The sequence below is a fragment of the Mytilus californianus genome, unplaced genomic scaffold, assembly GCF_021869535.1.
Source record: "Mytilus californianus isolate M0D057914Y unplaced genomic scaffold, xbMytCali1.0.p SCAF_3, whole genome shotgun sequence".
Classification (NCBI taxonomy): domain Eukaryota; kingdom Metazoa; phylum Mollusca; class Bivalvia; order Mytilida; family Mytilidae; genus Mytilus; species Mytilus californianus.
Window position 1 is genome coordinate 102,398,732 of NW_026262679.1, and position 18,572 is coordinate 102,417,303.

The 18,572-nt window shown below is 30.9% G+C and overlaps 1 protein-coding gene across 1 annotated transcript; it reads right to left on the reverse strand.

The window, feature by feature from the left end:
• Nucleotides 1-589: 589 nt before the first annotated feature.
• LOC127735586 (DET1- and DDB1-associated protein 1-like) lies at nt 590-13,636 on the reverse strand. The gene is made up of 5 exons (XM_052245830.1): nt 13,613-13,636; nt 11,117-11,197; nt 8,769-8,820; nt 7,215-7,276; nt 590-5,515 (listed from the first exon to the last, which is right to left on the reverse strand). Exons 1-5 carry the CDS (start codon nt 13,613-13,615, stop codon nt 5,420-5,422), a joined length of 294 nt encoding a protein of 97 aa, XP_052101790.1. The 5' UTR covers nt 13,616-13,636; the 3' UTR covers nt 590-5,419.
• Between the last annotated feature and the right edge of the window lie 4,936 nt (nt 13,637-18,572).

The window sequence follows — 18,572 nt, forward strand, 5'->3', positions numbered from 1 at the left end:
ATTCCACCACATCTGTTATAGACATATAGATTCCACCACTGCATCAAGTGTGTTACGATATTTCTCCACTCGAGACAGTTAAATTTTAATGGGCCTGCAGAGCTTTTTAAATAATTAAAATTTAACTGTTGAGGGTCGAGAAATATCGTTAGAAACAAGTTATATTGGGGGAATATGTTTCATGTTTCACTAATGATTTTTAGATGATGTCTAAACAAAGTTTATCCTTCCTTTTCAAAGATTTGCAGAAAGTTGTGCTCTTTTTATGTGACGTCATCAGGCCTGTTCGCCTTTTTTCACGACTTCACAATAGGAAATTCAGAAGAATCCAAGAAAATTTGAAGTCATAATTAAATTTAGACCAATCATTTACTGAGAACAAAGTTTTCTCTAGAGATAAGAAATTTTTTTCTCACACTAATCGAGAAATGTGAAAAAAGCATGAAAATTAGAGAAACATGTATTTTGTTTAAGACTATATGTTACCCTCTAGACGTATTTTGGTCATTTGAGTCTTTGAGTTGCTGTCTCATTGAAGCATATCTAGCATTTTATTTCATTTATATATAATAAAGACAAAAACAAATGATTAAAAAAGTGTTAACATTTTTATTGAATTATATACATGTATGTCATGCTACCAGAAGTAAAGCTTTCCTGCTTTGCATACAAAAGCCATCCACTAATTCCACAACAATTACTCTCCTCATTGAACATATATATGAAACAATAACAATAATGATTGAAAATTTTGTTTTAACAATCAGTTGATAAAACAGGTACATCACTAAACAATATCATATAATTACACTACTTTTATTAGATGGACTAAAAATTGCAGTTTATTACATCAATTTTCTTCAGTTGTACACTTTCAAATTTGTGTCCAAACTTTTTGTTCTCATTACAAAAAAATATCTGCAATGAAACTGTTATGTAGAAGCTCATATTGGAGTTAAATTTCTTAAAAGAACAACCTTAATCTTATTTACTTTTCAAGCCAATTTTTTTCCATTCTATTAAGTTATAAACCAAAACTAGGAACCTTAATGTTATTAAACTTTATTCAAATTGAGATGTACTTCATTACCTTGCATATTTTATACGAGTTTCCTGTTTCATTGATACAAATACATAACATAGTATTTCATGGATTTCATATATACCTTTATATAAAATAACTCTTGAAATAAAAAAGCATTTCATCATTTAATAAATGGAGAATGTTTCCCCATGGACACAGACGATGCCCCCGCTTGCATACAACATTATAAAGGGACATAACTCAAGAACAATAAAAGTGACGCTACCCAAATTTGTACTTGATCTGAGTTTTAAGGTAATAAGTATTGTGTATAGGTTTCATAATGTTTGGTTGGGGCAAACTTAAGTTACAGAACGGAAACTAAAAATTTTGCAATTTTTCAATTTATAAAGGGGCATAACTCGATAATGATTAAAGTGACGCTACCAAAATTCAACTTGATCTGTGTTTTGTGGTAATAAGCATTGTGTATAAGTTTCATAACATTTGGTTGAGGCAACTTAAGTAAGAGAACGGAAACTAAAAATAATGCATTTTTTCCCATTTATAAAGGGGCATAACTCGAGAATGGTTAAAGTGACCCCACCAAAATTCAAACTTGATCTTTATTTTGTGGTAATAAGCATTGTGTATATGTTTCATAAAATTTGGTTGAGGCAAACTCAAGTTAGAGAACGGAAACAAAACATTTTGCAATTTTTCCATTTATAAAGGGGAATAACTCGAGAATGGTTAAAGTGACCCCACCAAAATTCAAACTTGATCTTTATTTTGTGGTAATAAGCATTGTGTATATGTTTCATTACATTTGGTTGAGGCAAACTTAAGTTAGAGAACGGAAACTAAAAATTTTGCTATTTTTCCAATTATGAAGGGACATAACTCTAGAACGGTTAGAGTGACACTACCAAAATTCAATTTTGATCTGTATTTTGTGGTAATAAGCATTGTGTATAAGTTTCATAACATTTGGTTGAGGCAAACTTAAGTTAGAGAATGGAAACTAAAAATTTTGTAATTTTTCAATTTATAAAGGGGCATAACTCTAGAACGGTTAGAGTGATGCTACCAAAATTCAAAGTTGATGTGGTAATTAGCATTGTGTATAAGTTTCATAACCTTTGGTTGAGGCAAACTCAAGTTAGAGAACAGAAACCAATTTTGGGACGTACGACCGTACAGACGGACAAGGGTAAAACTTAATGCCGCCTCTGCTAAGGCGGGGGCATAAAAAAAATTACTCACCATGCTGAATATTTGTGTACCAGTATTACATGCTGTTATTTAAAAAAAAATTGTCATTTACTGGACTAAGTAGTACACAGTTCTGTTTCGGAGTACTTTATTAGCATTTTAAAGGAGTAATATGTATTTGATATAATTTACTAGTAAAACTATAATGTAAACTATATTAGTGTGTTTAAATGTGAATTTTTCTTCAGTTTATAGAACAAAACAATCATTTCTTTGGCTTATAGATCAAAACAATTATTTCTTCTGACAGTTAAAACAAGTTGTTTACAGTATTTATACAGTACTATAACTGCTCTAGTGGTCAGAATGTACATCAGAATTTATAGGACAACTTAGGACTTTCTCAGCTACTTTAAGTAGCAGCATATAGTTAGTATCATTATGGTATGAATATTACTACTGAAGATTTGGGATAAAACTTACAGGAGACAGGAAGGACATTTAATGAGGTTTTATATTGTGTTATAATTGTTGGGCTTAACATCACTATAGTGAAAAAATTCAATACACAACCTAGCTAGCATAACATAATATCATTTGAAGTTCCCAAAATTTGGTGTGAAAAACTGAAGAAATTACTTGGTTATCAATTCCAACACATCTTCACATAAATTTCACAACAAAAAAGTTGAAATTCTAGTTGATGTTTTTTTTTTGGGAAAGTCCCAAACTACTAAAGAAAATGTGCACTTAAACCTTCCTAACTATTTTCAAAATCCTTTAAATTCTGTTCCAAAAATTGGTTGGAGATGTAATTTTTAGTTCTTTCAATTTTATTCAAGACAAAATGTGAAAATGGCAAATTTATTTATACATTTTTTCGTTTATAAAGAAGCAGCTGCCAACCTATTATGCTTTATTGATATTCATAACTAAGAAATTTATCTTATTTTATACAAAAAAAATCATTTCATTAAATTTTAAAAAGTAGGGAACGTGAAAGCTTATTTCTGCACTTTGTCAATTAGTTTGGAAAAATCACAATGTACCCAGTAATAATACATTTACTGGACTTAATTTATCAGAGTAGGTATTAATTAATACATTTGCACTGAGACACAATATTCAGATTCAGATTGAAATTACTTATACTAAAAATTGAGAAACTAATTTGATGATATGACAAAATGTTAACTACATGTACATGTATAGAAGTTGTACTTTAAATACAAAATTTTTAAAATATGTTATTCCTCTAACATAAATAAAACATAACTAACTGTTATATCACCATTATCATATGACACATGTATAAATACACCTAACTTCATTCTTACCAACCAATTCTATTATTGTGATACTATATATACAATATTACATAAAATATACAATATATACACTATAATTAAAAGTTTAAACACAACATCTAAAGCACTATCATAAAAGTTTATTTTTCTTGTTTTATTCAAATTGAAGTTTATATAATACTAATATGATAATTTTTTACCATTTCTATAGAACCATTGGTTCAATTAAGAAATGAATGCTTTTTTTTGTAATTTTATTGGGTTGTAAAAGCGTTGATCGAAGCACATTTTGTATGAAGTGCAGAAGCGCTTCATTCTAAAAATGTGTGCACGATTTTTATGCTAATTAGACCATACAAAAAAGTTTTATCAAGTTTTTCTTTTATTTACCTGTGCACTTTTTTGTAGAAGCACGTGTCATCACGAATGTAACATTTCATTTTGATATGAAGGTTAATTTTTGAATGATGCATGATTGTTGTTACCCAATCAAACTAACGGATTCTCATGAAACATACAAGTAATGTAATTATTCAAAAGTACTTCAATCTCCATTCTAAAGACACACAACCAACTATACTTGGCCTTGGGAGGTAATTCATGTATTTGATTTTTTTCTGACAATATTCATATATATAATGTTTAACCATTTATAGTGTACCATTAACTCTATTCAATTTGATGCTTAAAATTAGTCTTAGTTTTGAATTCAACTATAAAAATTTGTTTTCTTTTTTTTCATCAATAAAGGGTTTAATGCAAACCACCATTTTCAATAATACAGTTTCAATAAGACTTTCCGTTTAAAAAAAAATAAAATATGAGGTCACCATAAACATCTATTGCTCAACAGACATTCTTACATAATCATTGCAATGAAAATCATAAAATTAATGTCATCTTACTGCTACATAGAGAAAATTGAAATAAATTGTGTACATTTAATTACAGGTGGTCTCATTCAATAGATATAAGAAGATGTGGTATGAGTGCCAATGAGACAACTCTCCAATGTTAAATTTTTTCAATGCCAAAATAAAATATACATGTGGTTCCTATTACATTCTCTTAAAAGTATCTAGGGTATGTAGACAAAATGTTTTATTTATCATATCATAGTGTGGGATTTCGACTTTGAACAATTGTGTTAATTTTTTTCAGCTTTTTATAACTACCAAAGTTGAGGAAAAAATACATATACAATACATATAACTTCCAAAGTTGAGGAAAAGTACATATACAATACATATAACTTCCAAAGTTGAGGAAAAGTACATATACAATACATATAACTTCCAAAGTTGAGGAAAAGTACATATACAATACATAGAAAGTATTTCAGTTATTAAATCAGTTCTACATCAATACGTGTAATGGTGTTGATTAATTGACAATTAAAAAGTGATTGTTGTTTACAACCCTTTTATTGGTATTTATTTATTACATTTATAGAGATATATTTCACAGTGAATCAACAGGTATCATTGCTAGGGCTGTTCCAAAATCAAATTTGGTGGGGAAGATGCAGGAAATCAAATTAATGTGCATTTCCCTTAGAATTTTGTATGAATTATTATAAGTTTAATAAAAATTTATATTATTAGTGGTTGAGGACTTCAAAAGGTGCCTCCCATGCCCCTTGCATTTTATTCTGGAACAGCCCTCATCACTCACTCTAAAATAGCCTTATGTGTATTTTATCACATAATGTTTTGATAATTTTTTACAATGAAAGTTCAATAATCAGTATTGTCTCAATATTCCTAGGAATTCATCCACTTGACAACACTTATCCATCTTCAGCACCTTTAAAACTTCCGTACATTCAGTAGAAATCACCATTTGAACACAATTTACATAAAATAAACAGTAATTATGATGCATCATCGTCACCTAGTCTTGGCATTTTTGATGAGGTTTCCGAACTATCTAAACTGGCTTTACTGGAATCTCTCTTTTTATTGGAATTCTACAAAACAATATGGAAACTCTACAATAACTTTTGTTACTAAATAAATATTTTCCTTCCATTGAAATCCATTCTCAACATCTTAAAACATCAACATCGTTTTGTTTAAACCTAGAAACAATTTACAGTTGTTTTTACTTGTATTCAAGGTGAAAAACTATGTACTCTAAATCTTTGGAATGATATTCACATACATGTGTTTATTAAATCTTGTATGTTCTAAATTTCCATTTTAAAAGTCTTGGTCTTTTCCTTTAATTCTATCAAGCACTTTTTTAGGTCATGTAATAGTGTTTGTCGTTTGTAAACTTTCTCAATATCAATGTATCTATCAATTCAGTGTAACCATAGTATTTAGAATGACAGGATTTTGTAAAATACATAAATTCCTACTCAATAAATAAAATAAATGTGGCTCATTAATCAGAAATGAAAATACTTTGTGACCATTTTTCTATGAATTTTTTATACAACAGTGCACTTGCTGAAATGTCCTGTTAGCTTTACTGATCATGATTGGATATATATGTTAAAAGTTTTCATGATAAAGGTTTTACTACATTTTTTTGGTACATGTATCACAAAAACATTGTAAATGATCCATGTTAATGAGGTCAAGTCCAGATGAACCATGCCAGACAGACATGTACCCTAAGTACTTACAATCATTCCATACACTAAATATAGTTGACCTATTGCTTATAGTATCTGAGAAATAGACCAACTCACAAAACCTTAACCTTCATAATTAATGATTCCTGAAATGAGATTCAAGGTCAGGCAAACTCTGCCTGACAGATGTGTAGACCATGAAAGGACTCCCATATACTACACATAAAAAAAACTAACTCATGATGAGAAAGTGAAATGAAATATTCACAGGACAAAAAACAATAGTTTTTTTAAGAAGTCTATGAACCATAAGGACAATGGACATGACAGATGGAAACTTCTTTTAAAACAGCAGGCATCTACATACAAGGTAAGAAGCATCTAGGTCTTCTACCTTCTGAAATATTAAGATTTATACAAATAGTGTACGCCATTGTGGCCTCTGCGACAGGCAAGACAAAAATGCATTGAATTACAGGATAATTCTCCCAATTTTAAAGTTTACTGCACATTCTATGCAACTTCTGTTTGCATATGAAAGGAGGAAATTGATAAATGCAAATCAACACATGTACATTTTTAATGTATACATTATAGCAGATCAACAACACAAACTAACAGAAACTAAATCCTCCATAACTCACTTGTTGACTGACTCTGAGTAACACTTAGCATCTTTGAGAGAATCAGACTTATGGAAATGATAGATAACAAGACCTGATAAATTGAAGCGATTCTTTTACATGTGCTGCAGCTTTGTGACAAAAATGATTAAAGTTTTGTTTCAATAAATAATGTTTCTATATTCTATTCATAGAATGAGAGTAAATAGTCATCTTACATTGATATTGTTGACAGTGCATTCTATAGAACAATTTCCATAAATATGTAATTCTCTACAGCAAGAATACCAATTGTTCCTTGCTAAACAGAAATCACAATTTTGAATATAATACTTTGTCATGTTTGATTGGTAATTTTTCTGACTATGATAAACAACCCCAGTGGAGTCTTACTAATTCTCCTACTTTATTGAAGAATCTTGTACAATGTATCTGTAATCTAAGGAGATTTACATTTTACTTACCTTTTTGTCCCATTGCTGGTGTAGGTATCGAAGAAGTATATTTGTTTTTTCAGTTGTTATTACTGTAAAGGACAAACAAACACATAATAATGTACTTCATATTAACTTCTAGAGAGTTGATGTTAATTTTTTTTTATTGGCAACCATAAGACTTTGCAATCCCAAAGAAAATAGTGTGTACAAAAGTCTTTGCTAAATTTATTCTAAACTTTTTAACTCTGGGGCAATTTAGAGTTTGATATACTCTATAGGCAATTGTCTACTGTTACAGCTGTTATCCTAATGCTAGCAAGTTAAAGGTTTGGTTGGCTTGCTTGCTTTGTTTGTATTAATGTTTGCTCAAGCATTGTAATTAAGATTGATATCTGCAAACAATATAAGTAGACGGAGTTAAACCTGTATATAGATAAATTTGATTATTTGATAATGTCCAATCAAATTTAAGTATAATATATACAAGTTTAACTCCACTGTTTTATATTGTTTCCAGATGACAATCTTAATTACAATGCTTGAGCAAACATTTATACAAACAAAGCAAGCAAGTCAACCAAACCTTTAACTTGCTAGCATTATGATAACAGCTGTAAAGAACAATATTTTACTTCTAGATCTCTTTTGATTTTTTGTGTTGTTGCTTGATCTCCTCTTGACATGTAATAAACCAACAAATTGTTTTACCAGTATTCACATTTTGTTAATCAAACAAGAAGTGTACCCTAATTCATAATTCAAAGTATTGAAGGAAAACAGGAGGTACATTAATTTTGCACATATAGGTGTCTGACAGATTGGAAAAATGCTTACATGTCAACTCAACACTGTCAAGCTAGAAGTTCATTCAACATATTAAAATAAATGGGGAATGTGTCCATAGGACACAGATGACGCCCTGCTTGCATATAACGTTATAAAGGGACATAACTCAAGAAGGGTAAAAGTGACGCTACCCAAATTTGTACTTGATCTGAGTTTTGTGGTAATAAGCATTGTGAATAAGTTTCATAACATTTCATTGAGGCAAACTAAAGTTAGAGAACAGAAACGAAAAATTTAGCAATTTTTCCATTTGTAAAGGGGCATAACTCTAGAACGGTAAAAGTGACTCAACCAAAATTCAAACTTGATCTGTTTTTTTTTGTGGTAATGAGCATTGTGTATATGTTTCATAACATTTGGTTGAGGCAAACTTAAGTTAGAGAACGGAAACGAAAAATTCAGCAATTTTTCATTTGTAAAGGGGTATAACTCTAGAACGGTAAAAGTAACGCCACCAAAATTCAAACTTGACCTGTGTTTTGTGGTAATTAGCATTGTGTATACATGTCATAATATTTGGTTGAGGCAAACTAAAATTAGAGAACGGAAACCAATTTTGGGACGAACGTACAGACGGACAAGGGTTAAACTTAATGCCCCCTCCGCTATGGTGGGGGCATAAAAAGTATCAGCAAACAGGAAGAAGGTGTCTGACAATACTTTTATTTCATTTGTACATGTAAACCAACATGGTAAATATTTAAAGCAACACCTCGTTTCTAATGTATGTTTTACCTTGTTCTGAAGGATAATCTTTTGTTGAAATATAAACTGTAGGCTTTCTTATCTGAAATGAAATAGTTTTTTATTTTCACAAAATTTTCAGTCCAAAGCCTGTAATTTCGGCAAAATCAGTAGAGCAAAACCAAACGTAAACTTGATCTATAACTCATCATGGTAGACGCACATACTAAAAATTAGCTCAATATGTGAAGGCATTTAGAAAAAGAGTCTGTATAACTGTTATTTTCACATAATTTTCAAAGTCCAAAGCCTGTTATTTAGGCAAGAATCAATGGAGCGAAAATTCCGCCGGAACCAAACATAAACTCGATCTGTAACTCATCATAGTAGAATCACATACTAAAAACCTGCCCAATATGCAGATATGTGAAGGTGTTTAGAAAAAAGTCTGTATAACTGTACATTGCAGAATGATGGATAATTTAAAAGGTAAAACTATAAGGCCCTGACCACTTTGTTGCGGGGCCATAAAAACATGAATTTATTATTTCTCAGCTATCAAGAAAAAACTAAAAATAACAATGAATAAGTGAGAAGAACTCTGTAAACCTATAAAATTCAATGTTATTTCAGCTAGGAAAATTTCACGATTAAACTAATTGATAATTAAATGCTTCGCTGAGCACAGCCTGATACAACCGCAGAGGTCGAACCCTGAACAGTTGGGGCAAATTTGGATATAATATTCAAGCTTGATACTGTCTGAATTTTGATTGTGATCAAATTTTTGACATAATATAGGTTTCTGACTCAAAAAAAATGTGGTAAAAGATCTTACAAATCTATTGCGCAATACTGTGCAATTGAAGATTACTTCTTGAAACTTTTACAAAATGTGAAATTTGAAAATTTTTGAAAAAATATGAACTCCTTAAAAAAATTGGAACCCCCCCCCCCCCCCCCCCCGCGACTTTTGGAATCCCCCCTTGGAGCAATTACCCCAAGACTCGGTCCAATTCTTTCATTTGTAGTATGGAACCTTGTAGTACAATTTCAGAGAGATCCATTCACATCTAACACAAGTTCTGTTTGGAAACTATAGAATAATGCATGTTTTTGGCCCCTAATTCCTACATGTTTGAGGCAATTACCCCCAAACTCAATCCCAGCCTTCCCTTTGTGGAATGGAACCTTATGGTACAATATCAGAGAGATCCATACACTTACACACAAGTTATTGTCCGGAAACTACAAAAATTGTCGTTTTTGGCCCCTTTTAGGCCCTTAATTCCTAAACTGTTTGCCCTATAACCCCTTATATGAATCCCAACCTTCTACTTGTGGTATTAAACATTGTTGTACAATTTCAGAGCAATCAAAATACTTATACACAAGTTATTATCCTGAAACTAGAAAAATGTTTGTTTTGGGCCCTTTTAGGCCCCTAATTCCTAAACGGTTTGGACCATCATCCCCAATATCCCAACTTTCCTTTTGTGGTATTGAACCTTCTTCAAAAATTTCATAGAGATCCATTAACTTAAACTTAAGTTATTGTCCGTAAAGAAATACACAAATTTGATACTGTGGATTCATTATTATTCGTGAACTTGTACCAATTTTGGTGGATTGAGGAAAACTTTTCGTGGATTTTTGATTTTGTTGTTTTGTTGAAGTCTGCACAGAAGCCAAAAGAAAATTTGTACTTTACAAAACTTTACATTATTGTTGAGATTGACAAATGGAAGATCTCTTTTCATTTTTTTAATTTTCTTGTTTGTTTTTCAAGATTTTATACAGACTTTAATTGTCAGATTTAAGTAAATATCTCACATGTTGTATCATAACTTGATTTTGCTTTGATTGAACTGTACATAAATTTTGGATTTAGTGAACATATCACACCATTTGAATTAAAATAAATCTGATGTGTAATTCTAGAGTTATAGGACTTTGATAGTCAGATAAATAAAAGGCATTTTTTAAATATCATGCACTACCTCTAGTATGCTTGGATTAATTTTCCTCAAAACTTAACATAATTACTACAGACTTAAAACTGTTGTTAACTTTGATGAATGTAGACCTGCTTTTGATTTTGAACATTTTCTGGTTTGTAAATTCCAGAGCTACAAAATGTATGGGACTTTATAGCTTACTATAGGGTATAGGTTTGCTCTTTGTTGAAGGCTCACCTAGCAATATGGTGACCTTTGTGCATTTGAAGTTGCTTACATCACTTCATTTAATATTGTCTTTTGTGGATAGTTGTCTCATTAGCAATCCTACCAAAAATTTAGTGACACTTTCACTACTAAATGGTACTGCAATACATTGCAATAGGAAATAATAAAAATAACATTTAACAACATCATGATTATTCTACTGTAGTAACTTACACTAGATTTACAACTAGCATCTGTGTGATATTTGGTGAAATTATTCTCATCATGTGACGGCAAACCTTTTAAAAAGTCGGCCTAAAAAAATAAAATATGAAAATTATTCATGTTATAATATCTGAAATAGAAAATTGATATCTGTAGTGTTTTCAAAAAGATTAACATGTATAACAGTCAGAAATCAAAAGGAAATGTACACAATTTGCAAGTTACATGTACACATGTATATTTATATATATGTGTACTATATTTTTTTACTTCTAACATGTCAACATGGCCATGGTCTACAAATGAATTATTGGTTGAGAACATCTAATAGAACTATGTTGGGTCAAAATTCAACAAACAACAACCAAAAAGAATGCTGGTGGTATCAAAATTCAACAACAAACTAGTTTTTTTAAATCTTATATACAAGTATTCATTGAAGTTCATAAAATTATTTCATAATTCAAACTTAAATAATTAGTTTATGTTGCATTTGAACCAGATTGACTTTCAACAGGAATACTCAGCAACAAACATTCATTTTTGGTTTTATCAGATCTTCAATGTTCGTATTAGGTTTTAGATTTTTAAATATTTCAGCATCACTGAAAAGACATTTTCTAAATGTGTATATGGTGCATTGAAATTGGTACTGTGAATGTTATCAACACTATTGAGATACATGTAAGCTGCATTTGTAACATGAAAACTTTTATAAAAATATCAGCCTTATTTTAAGTTATTCATTTACTAACATACATTTAATGCTTATCTCAACCGCCTAATGCAATATCATGTTGTCCTGTTGTTCTCATTTTTCATTTACATTGTATATAAAGAAATTAAAAGGAGACAATTTATTTCTTAAGAAACGAAGTGAAAGCTTTGACATGGTTAAACTGCTGATTATATTTTTTCTCAGGGCCCAGTCGAAATTTTACGGGCCCAACTAGTTTTTATACTACAGTGTAATAAAATTAACTAAAATGTACTTTTAATATACATTGTTTTTGTACTAATAAGTTGGTTACACTAGTACTGTCGAGTTTATAACTCAGTCAGTAATGCACATATTGGTGGTTTGTTCAGAGAAATCTAGGGATATCATACACACCATTGAATTTCACTTCTCTGTATCTTTCAACCATGACCTACTCTACTCCCATTTTGACTGATATATGTATTTATATTTATCATCATGATCATAATCCGGAAAAATAAGCAGCCTTTTCATAGGGCATTATAAATATATATATTCACTTTCCTGGAGGCTTTAATAGCAACACTGTGGCTTTAATTTGTTATAAATGTTTTACAATAAAAAACAACTGCTATAGTTAAATCCATATTATCAAGATTATCATAAGCATTACAATTATTGTTTTGTAACCTATGTCTACATGTATTTGTCTACATGTATTTGTAACCAGTATACATTGGTATATGTAACATGCCCTTTAATTTATGAGCCAATAATTGGTTAATAACAAAAAACTAAATTCTCAAACTTATTTAGATCAATTTCAATCTTAAATGATCATTTTAAAAGATTTTTTTTTCTTCAACAGCAGACATACTATAATTAATCTTGATTGTGCATTAAAAACTAGGGTGTCCAATGTATGACCCAGCTGGGTGGAGCGGGGGTCTGATCGGGTTTAGGTCATTAAAATGAATTTGTACTTGTAAGATTTCAAGAAGTCTCAATATTTTATTCACGATTTTATTTGACATCAGAATTGTGTTTGGGGAAATTTTTTTATTTCACTGATACAGGGGGTAGAAATGGGATACACTGCCAAAGACTTGACGTCCTTGCCTGGGGGACTGTTAAGTTTTTGCCTGGAAATGATTTAAATTCTCGAAGGTATACATATGTTACATCAGTAAACTGTTATAAATATGACGACAAATCAATTTGTGACATTGTTTTTCCTTTATAAACATCATAGACCTTTTCAAAATCGATAGTCATAGATTGTTTATTCTAATTCTATCAAGTTTCATCAGACGTCAAATGCAATTTTTCACTAACCACTAATGCCAGTAATGGGATCAGAACCAGAAGGAGGACTGAATATGACAAGAATCTGTACTTTTAAGATAACAAGTAACTGACACATGCATGGAACAGGTGATGAAGGATACCGAGCCAAAGGGTGAAAAATATGCATACAACACGTACATAGAAAAAGTTGGCAAAAGTATGTTCAATACTAAAAATAAATATATTTATACATTTTTCATGACTTCAAAACAACCCCTCATGTAAGGCGGAATCAATCATCTTGGAGACATTTCATAAAGTATGTGACATTTCCAAAATTAAATTCAGTCACCAACAGAAAGATCCTTCGAAGTTTCAATATTATAAAGAGTTACACATTTTGCATTGTTATCAATTAACACAAAACGAAGTATGTTATAATTTTCTTTACTTTGAATAGATCCTCGTACTTAAAAGTGTACGAAAACACTAAAACAGTGAAAATATTAGGATATTACCATAGTCTTGCCAAACGTCTGTGTCTGAAACGGAAATAGTGTAAAACTGAATCAAAACCGGATAGTACAGCAGAATCCGGATTTGCCACCGAAAACTCGAAAACTCGTACAACTTATTTCGAACCGATCAATGATGGAATAATACAAAACACTGTTGCCAAAACCTGCCATGGATTATTAAAAAAAAAACTGGACATAATCAGGCTTATTATAGACTGTAGACACTTTACTCATCTTTTCACTGACACCAATCTGATTGATACAAATCTGAGAAGCATCTACTAGGGAACTTTACTAGTCCTATAATATAAGACTTTGGAGTTTCATATCATTTACATTCAACGTTTTTTATCGGATATTTTTTTTTACTATCAATGTTGAAACAAACCCGTTTCAACATTGATAGTAAAAAAAAATATCCGATAAAAAACGTTGCCTGAATGTAAATGATATGAAACTCCGAAGTCTTATATTATAGGACTAGGAACTTTGCTACAGGCTTCACACCAAATGCTTGAAAATGCTTGAGGCAATGGGTGGTTGACGGTCTAATGCAAATTTTTTTTTTAAATTAGACCAACACATATAAGCGAAAGGCATTTGAAATTTAGGTATCGTATTCTGTATATACATATGTATATATATATATCGTAATTTGTGTGTATATAAGAAAGTGTGTGTATTAACTGGATTTTACCTTTTACCGAGTGAAAAAAACTTTTACAGTGTACATAGATACACATTCTACTTGGATTTATCCATGGTGTTTCTTATAAATGAAGCTCATATAGAAAGAAGAAGCCACCTCAACAAATTGAGAAAGTGGTGAACCTACCAAGCTGAGGGAACGGAGTATGCATAACTCTGGTCTCGTTCGTCAACATCACCAACGCTCGTTTTAAAGCTATTCCATAGGGACTTATTTGCTTGATTGGTTGTTGTTTACGCCACTTTCAGCACTACTGGTTTTTTCGTGGCGGTCAGTTTTTATTGGTGGAGGAAGCCAGGGTGCCCGAAGACAACTACCGACCCTCGACAGGAAAACTGACAATCCTATACGTCAAGCTGTTTTACTATTTATTCTAACTTCAAGATATCTAATAATTTATAAGATATCTCATATAGTTTATAAGATATCTTATATAGTTTATAAGATAATGGCAAGCCGTTTTACTATTTATTCTAACTTCAAGATATCTCATATAATATATAAGATATCTCATATAATATTTAAGATATCTCATATAATATATAAGATATCTCATATAATATATAAGATATCTCATATATACGATAGCTTATGTAATCTAGTTTTTATAAGATATTTTATATACTTTATGAGATTTCTTATAAACTTTATGAGAATCTTATATACTTTATAAGATATCTTCTAAAGTTTATAAGATATCTTATAAAGTATATAAGATATCTTATAAAGTATATAAGATATCTTATAAAGTATATAAGATATCTTATAAATATTTTTTATACAAGATATCTTATATACTTTATAAGATATCTCATATAGTTTTTTATAAGATATCTTATATAGTTTATAAGATATCTCATATAATTTTCTTTATAGGATATCTTATAAATTATATAAGATATCAGATATCTTATAAATTATATAAGATATATTATAAATTATATAAGATATCTTCTAAAGTTTATAAGATATCTTATAAAAAAACTATATGAGATATCTTATAAAGTATATAAGATATCTTGTATAAAAAATATTTATAAGATATCTTGTATAAAAAATATTTATAAGATATCTTATATACTTTATAAGATATCTTATAAACATTAGAAGATATCTTATAAAGTATATAAGATTCTCATAAAGTTTATAAGAAATCTCATAAAGTATATAAAATATCTTATAAAAACTAGATTACATAAGCTATCGTATATATGAGATATCTTATATATTATATGAGATATCTTATATATTATATGAGATATCTTAAATATTATATGAGATATCTTATATATTATATGAGATATCTTGAAGTTAGAATAAATAGTAAAACGGCTTGCCATTATCCTAGTCAATTAAGAATTAAAGTCGAAATTAAGTGTATATTTTCCACCAACTCGTTCGCTATGCCCTTGTCTGTAGTGACGTTTTATGTTAAAAGTATACCCAGCTAAGGAATCGGAAAGTGCGTCGATATTGTCCAAGCTCGTTGAAGTCTTGTCGTATGGCTTTACCATGATGGACGAATTCCAAAGTTGCAAACGTTCGAGGATTTACTTAAGATTTTTTACCGATCTCTGTACGAAAATGGTCCATTACCTAGCTCTGAATTCAGGTACTGCATAGTTCTCGTCTCTTCGTTGATATCTCACACGTTAGTTGAGACCTATTTTTCCGTCTGCATGGACTATTGCACGGGTGAACGGTTTCCTAAAGGGATAAGATTGTATGAGTATTTTCTCAGATTTTGCTCCCTCGCCAAGAAGAAAATTTTAATGAGATAACGAATCTGATCGTTTTTTTGCTATGGTTCTGTCCATCAATATCACCCCCGTTCATTCAGAAATGCATTGGTGTAAGGACTTTAGCGGGGTGACGAATTCCAAGGGGCTACATATCAGTTTATGATAATCTGATATGTGCTTCCACACAGAGCATTAATCCAGCTGAAGAATCGTAAAGAACATAGCTCTTGTCTCGTTCCTCGATAAAATATCTCACTGTAATAGAGCAAATCTTTTAAAAGAGCGACAGTAATATCGTTGAAATGGACTATGCACAACACATATACGACGAGGGAGGAAAATCTCTCAAAATTCTCAAATATATCATGCCCTTGAAACCCAGTATAAAAGGGGGGGGGTTCCAACCATATATCCCCATTCAAATGCAATATCCAAAACACCATAATTAAATATACTTACTTTCTTAAGAAAGTACCGACCTCATGAAATAATCACTACTACAAATAAAGCTTATAACGACTGATTGAGGTATCGGCGAACGAGACCACGGTTACACACATTTTTTGCTCACGACCCGGTTGGGTAAATGCACCTTGCTAAAGTTTCTATGACAAAGCTTTCAATGAAAATCGATGCTATTGTTGAATAGAACTAGAGCTATGCACTACCCGATTCCTCGGCTTGGTAAATGGGCAGTCAGTTTATCACAGCGAGGGATCAAAATTCTAAAACAAAATCACTATGTCGCCTATTCGAAATTCGTCAATACGTTGTAAAGTCCCTATTAAATTACAAAAAATCTAATTTTTTACCAGTGTTGAAGGTACTGACAAACGAGTCCAGAGCTACGACTATTCATTTCCTAGCTAGGTAAATACGTCGTTTTTGTATAGCGAGGAATCAAAATCTATAAAAATTCTAAAATATACTTAGTCCCTTTGAAATGCATTACCCAACGGAAAAGTCTCGATGGTAAAACTTTAAACCAGAGTTAGCTATATTGACGATCGGGACTATACATGAACGAAATGGCGAAAGAGCAACTACGCAAGTATTAAGCCAGTCATTCAATTTGGTGCACTTTACGAACATAGTTTCACTTAAGTTAAGTTGGTTTTTGAGTGATTACACACTTTGATATGATATGAGGCTGCATCTTCTATATTGGTCAAATCATTTATCATTACAGGAAAGAAACCAGGAGCGAGACCGGATGCGTCAACAGAGTAAGCGTCTGCTGCTATTCGTGCATCACCCACCATGCGAATCCAGTCAATCAAAATGGCACAATCGGGAATAGATATAGGAAACAGTAGTCTAGACTACAGATATCCAAATCGGTAAGACGTGAATGACACAATCGGTAAGACGTGACACAATCGGTCACATGGCATGTTTGTAGTGAGAAAAAAAAACACAGTTAAGATGGAAAAAATCCAAGAGAGAGCCTTGAGATTATAATAGCTCGTATGAAAATCTTTTACACAAGTAAAAACTTCCATCTCTTAAAGTCAGAAGATTACGAGCAATAGCTATAGAAACTTTTAAAATTATACACAAAAAGAGTCCGTCTTATTTACATGATTTGATTAATATAAACTGAAATCACAAATATTCCTTCAGATATAAAAATACAGTTGAACAGCCCCAGGTGAGAACAACAAGTTATGGCATCAATTCTTTTAGATACACAGTGCCAAAATTTTGGAATGAACTACCCCAGAGTTTTAGAGATGAAAACAATTTTAAACAATTTTCTAAACTTATTGTTACCTGGAATGGTAGTACATGTCAATGCAATGCCTGCAAATAATTAATGCTTTAATTTTTAGTGCTTTTTTCTGCGTAATGTGCTGTAATTGCTTATGTGTTTTAAAGTGCTTTGTATGTTTTTAATATTGAGTTGCTTATTGTACTTTTAGTATTTCTGCATGTCATGTATACTGTATATGTATGTTTCATTGTAATGATTTGCTTTGTGTAGATTTTGTGTGTGTAGCATGCTTGCTTTGTTTTAAACGTGCACGTTTTATATGTTTTGTTTGTAATAGGACGATATAAAAGCTCAATAGAGCTTATGTTTTCTGTATAATGATCTCGTCTATAAATAAAGCTTTTGAACATTTTTTTAACAGGTGCTCGTCGTGCTGCTCGTGGCAAGTACAAATTCGGTGATAAATCTTGTTCGGTTTTGTCACAATCCATGATTGTGTCTACGATAATTGGAACATATTCTTGGTCATCTGTGACACAGGTATTCGATAACGATCAACGAACTTATGATGTGTCAAGTTCCGTAAAACTGTCAACGGAACCATTTGTTAAATCACTATTTTGTTAGTAGCTTCCATCTATCAAGGAAATCGTGTCACTGATTGGGAGATATATACTATTCAATCTGCAGGCGCTACTGAAATGATCCTATATAGAAATGGAAAGTTCACAATAGGAATGTTTAGTACTCAACCTACCCTTGTTGTCAATTTCTATGTGTAAGTCAAGACATGAG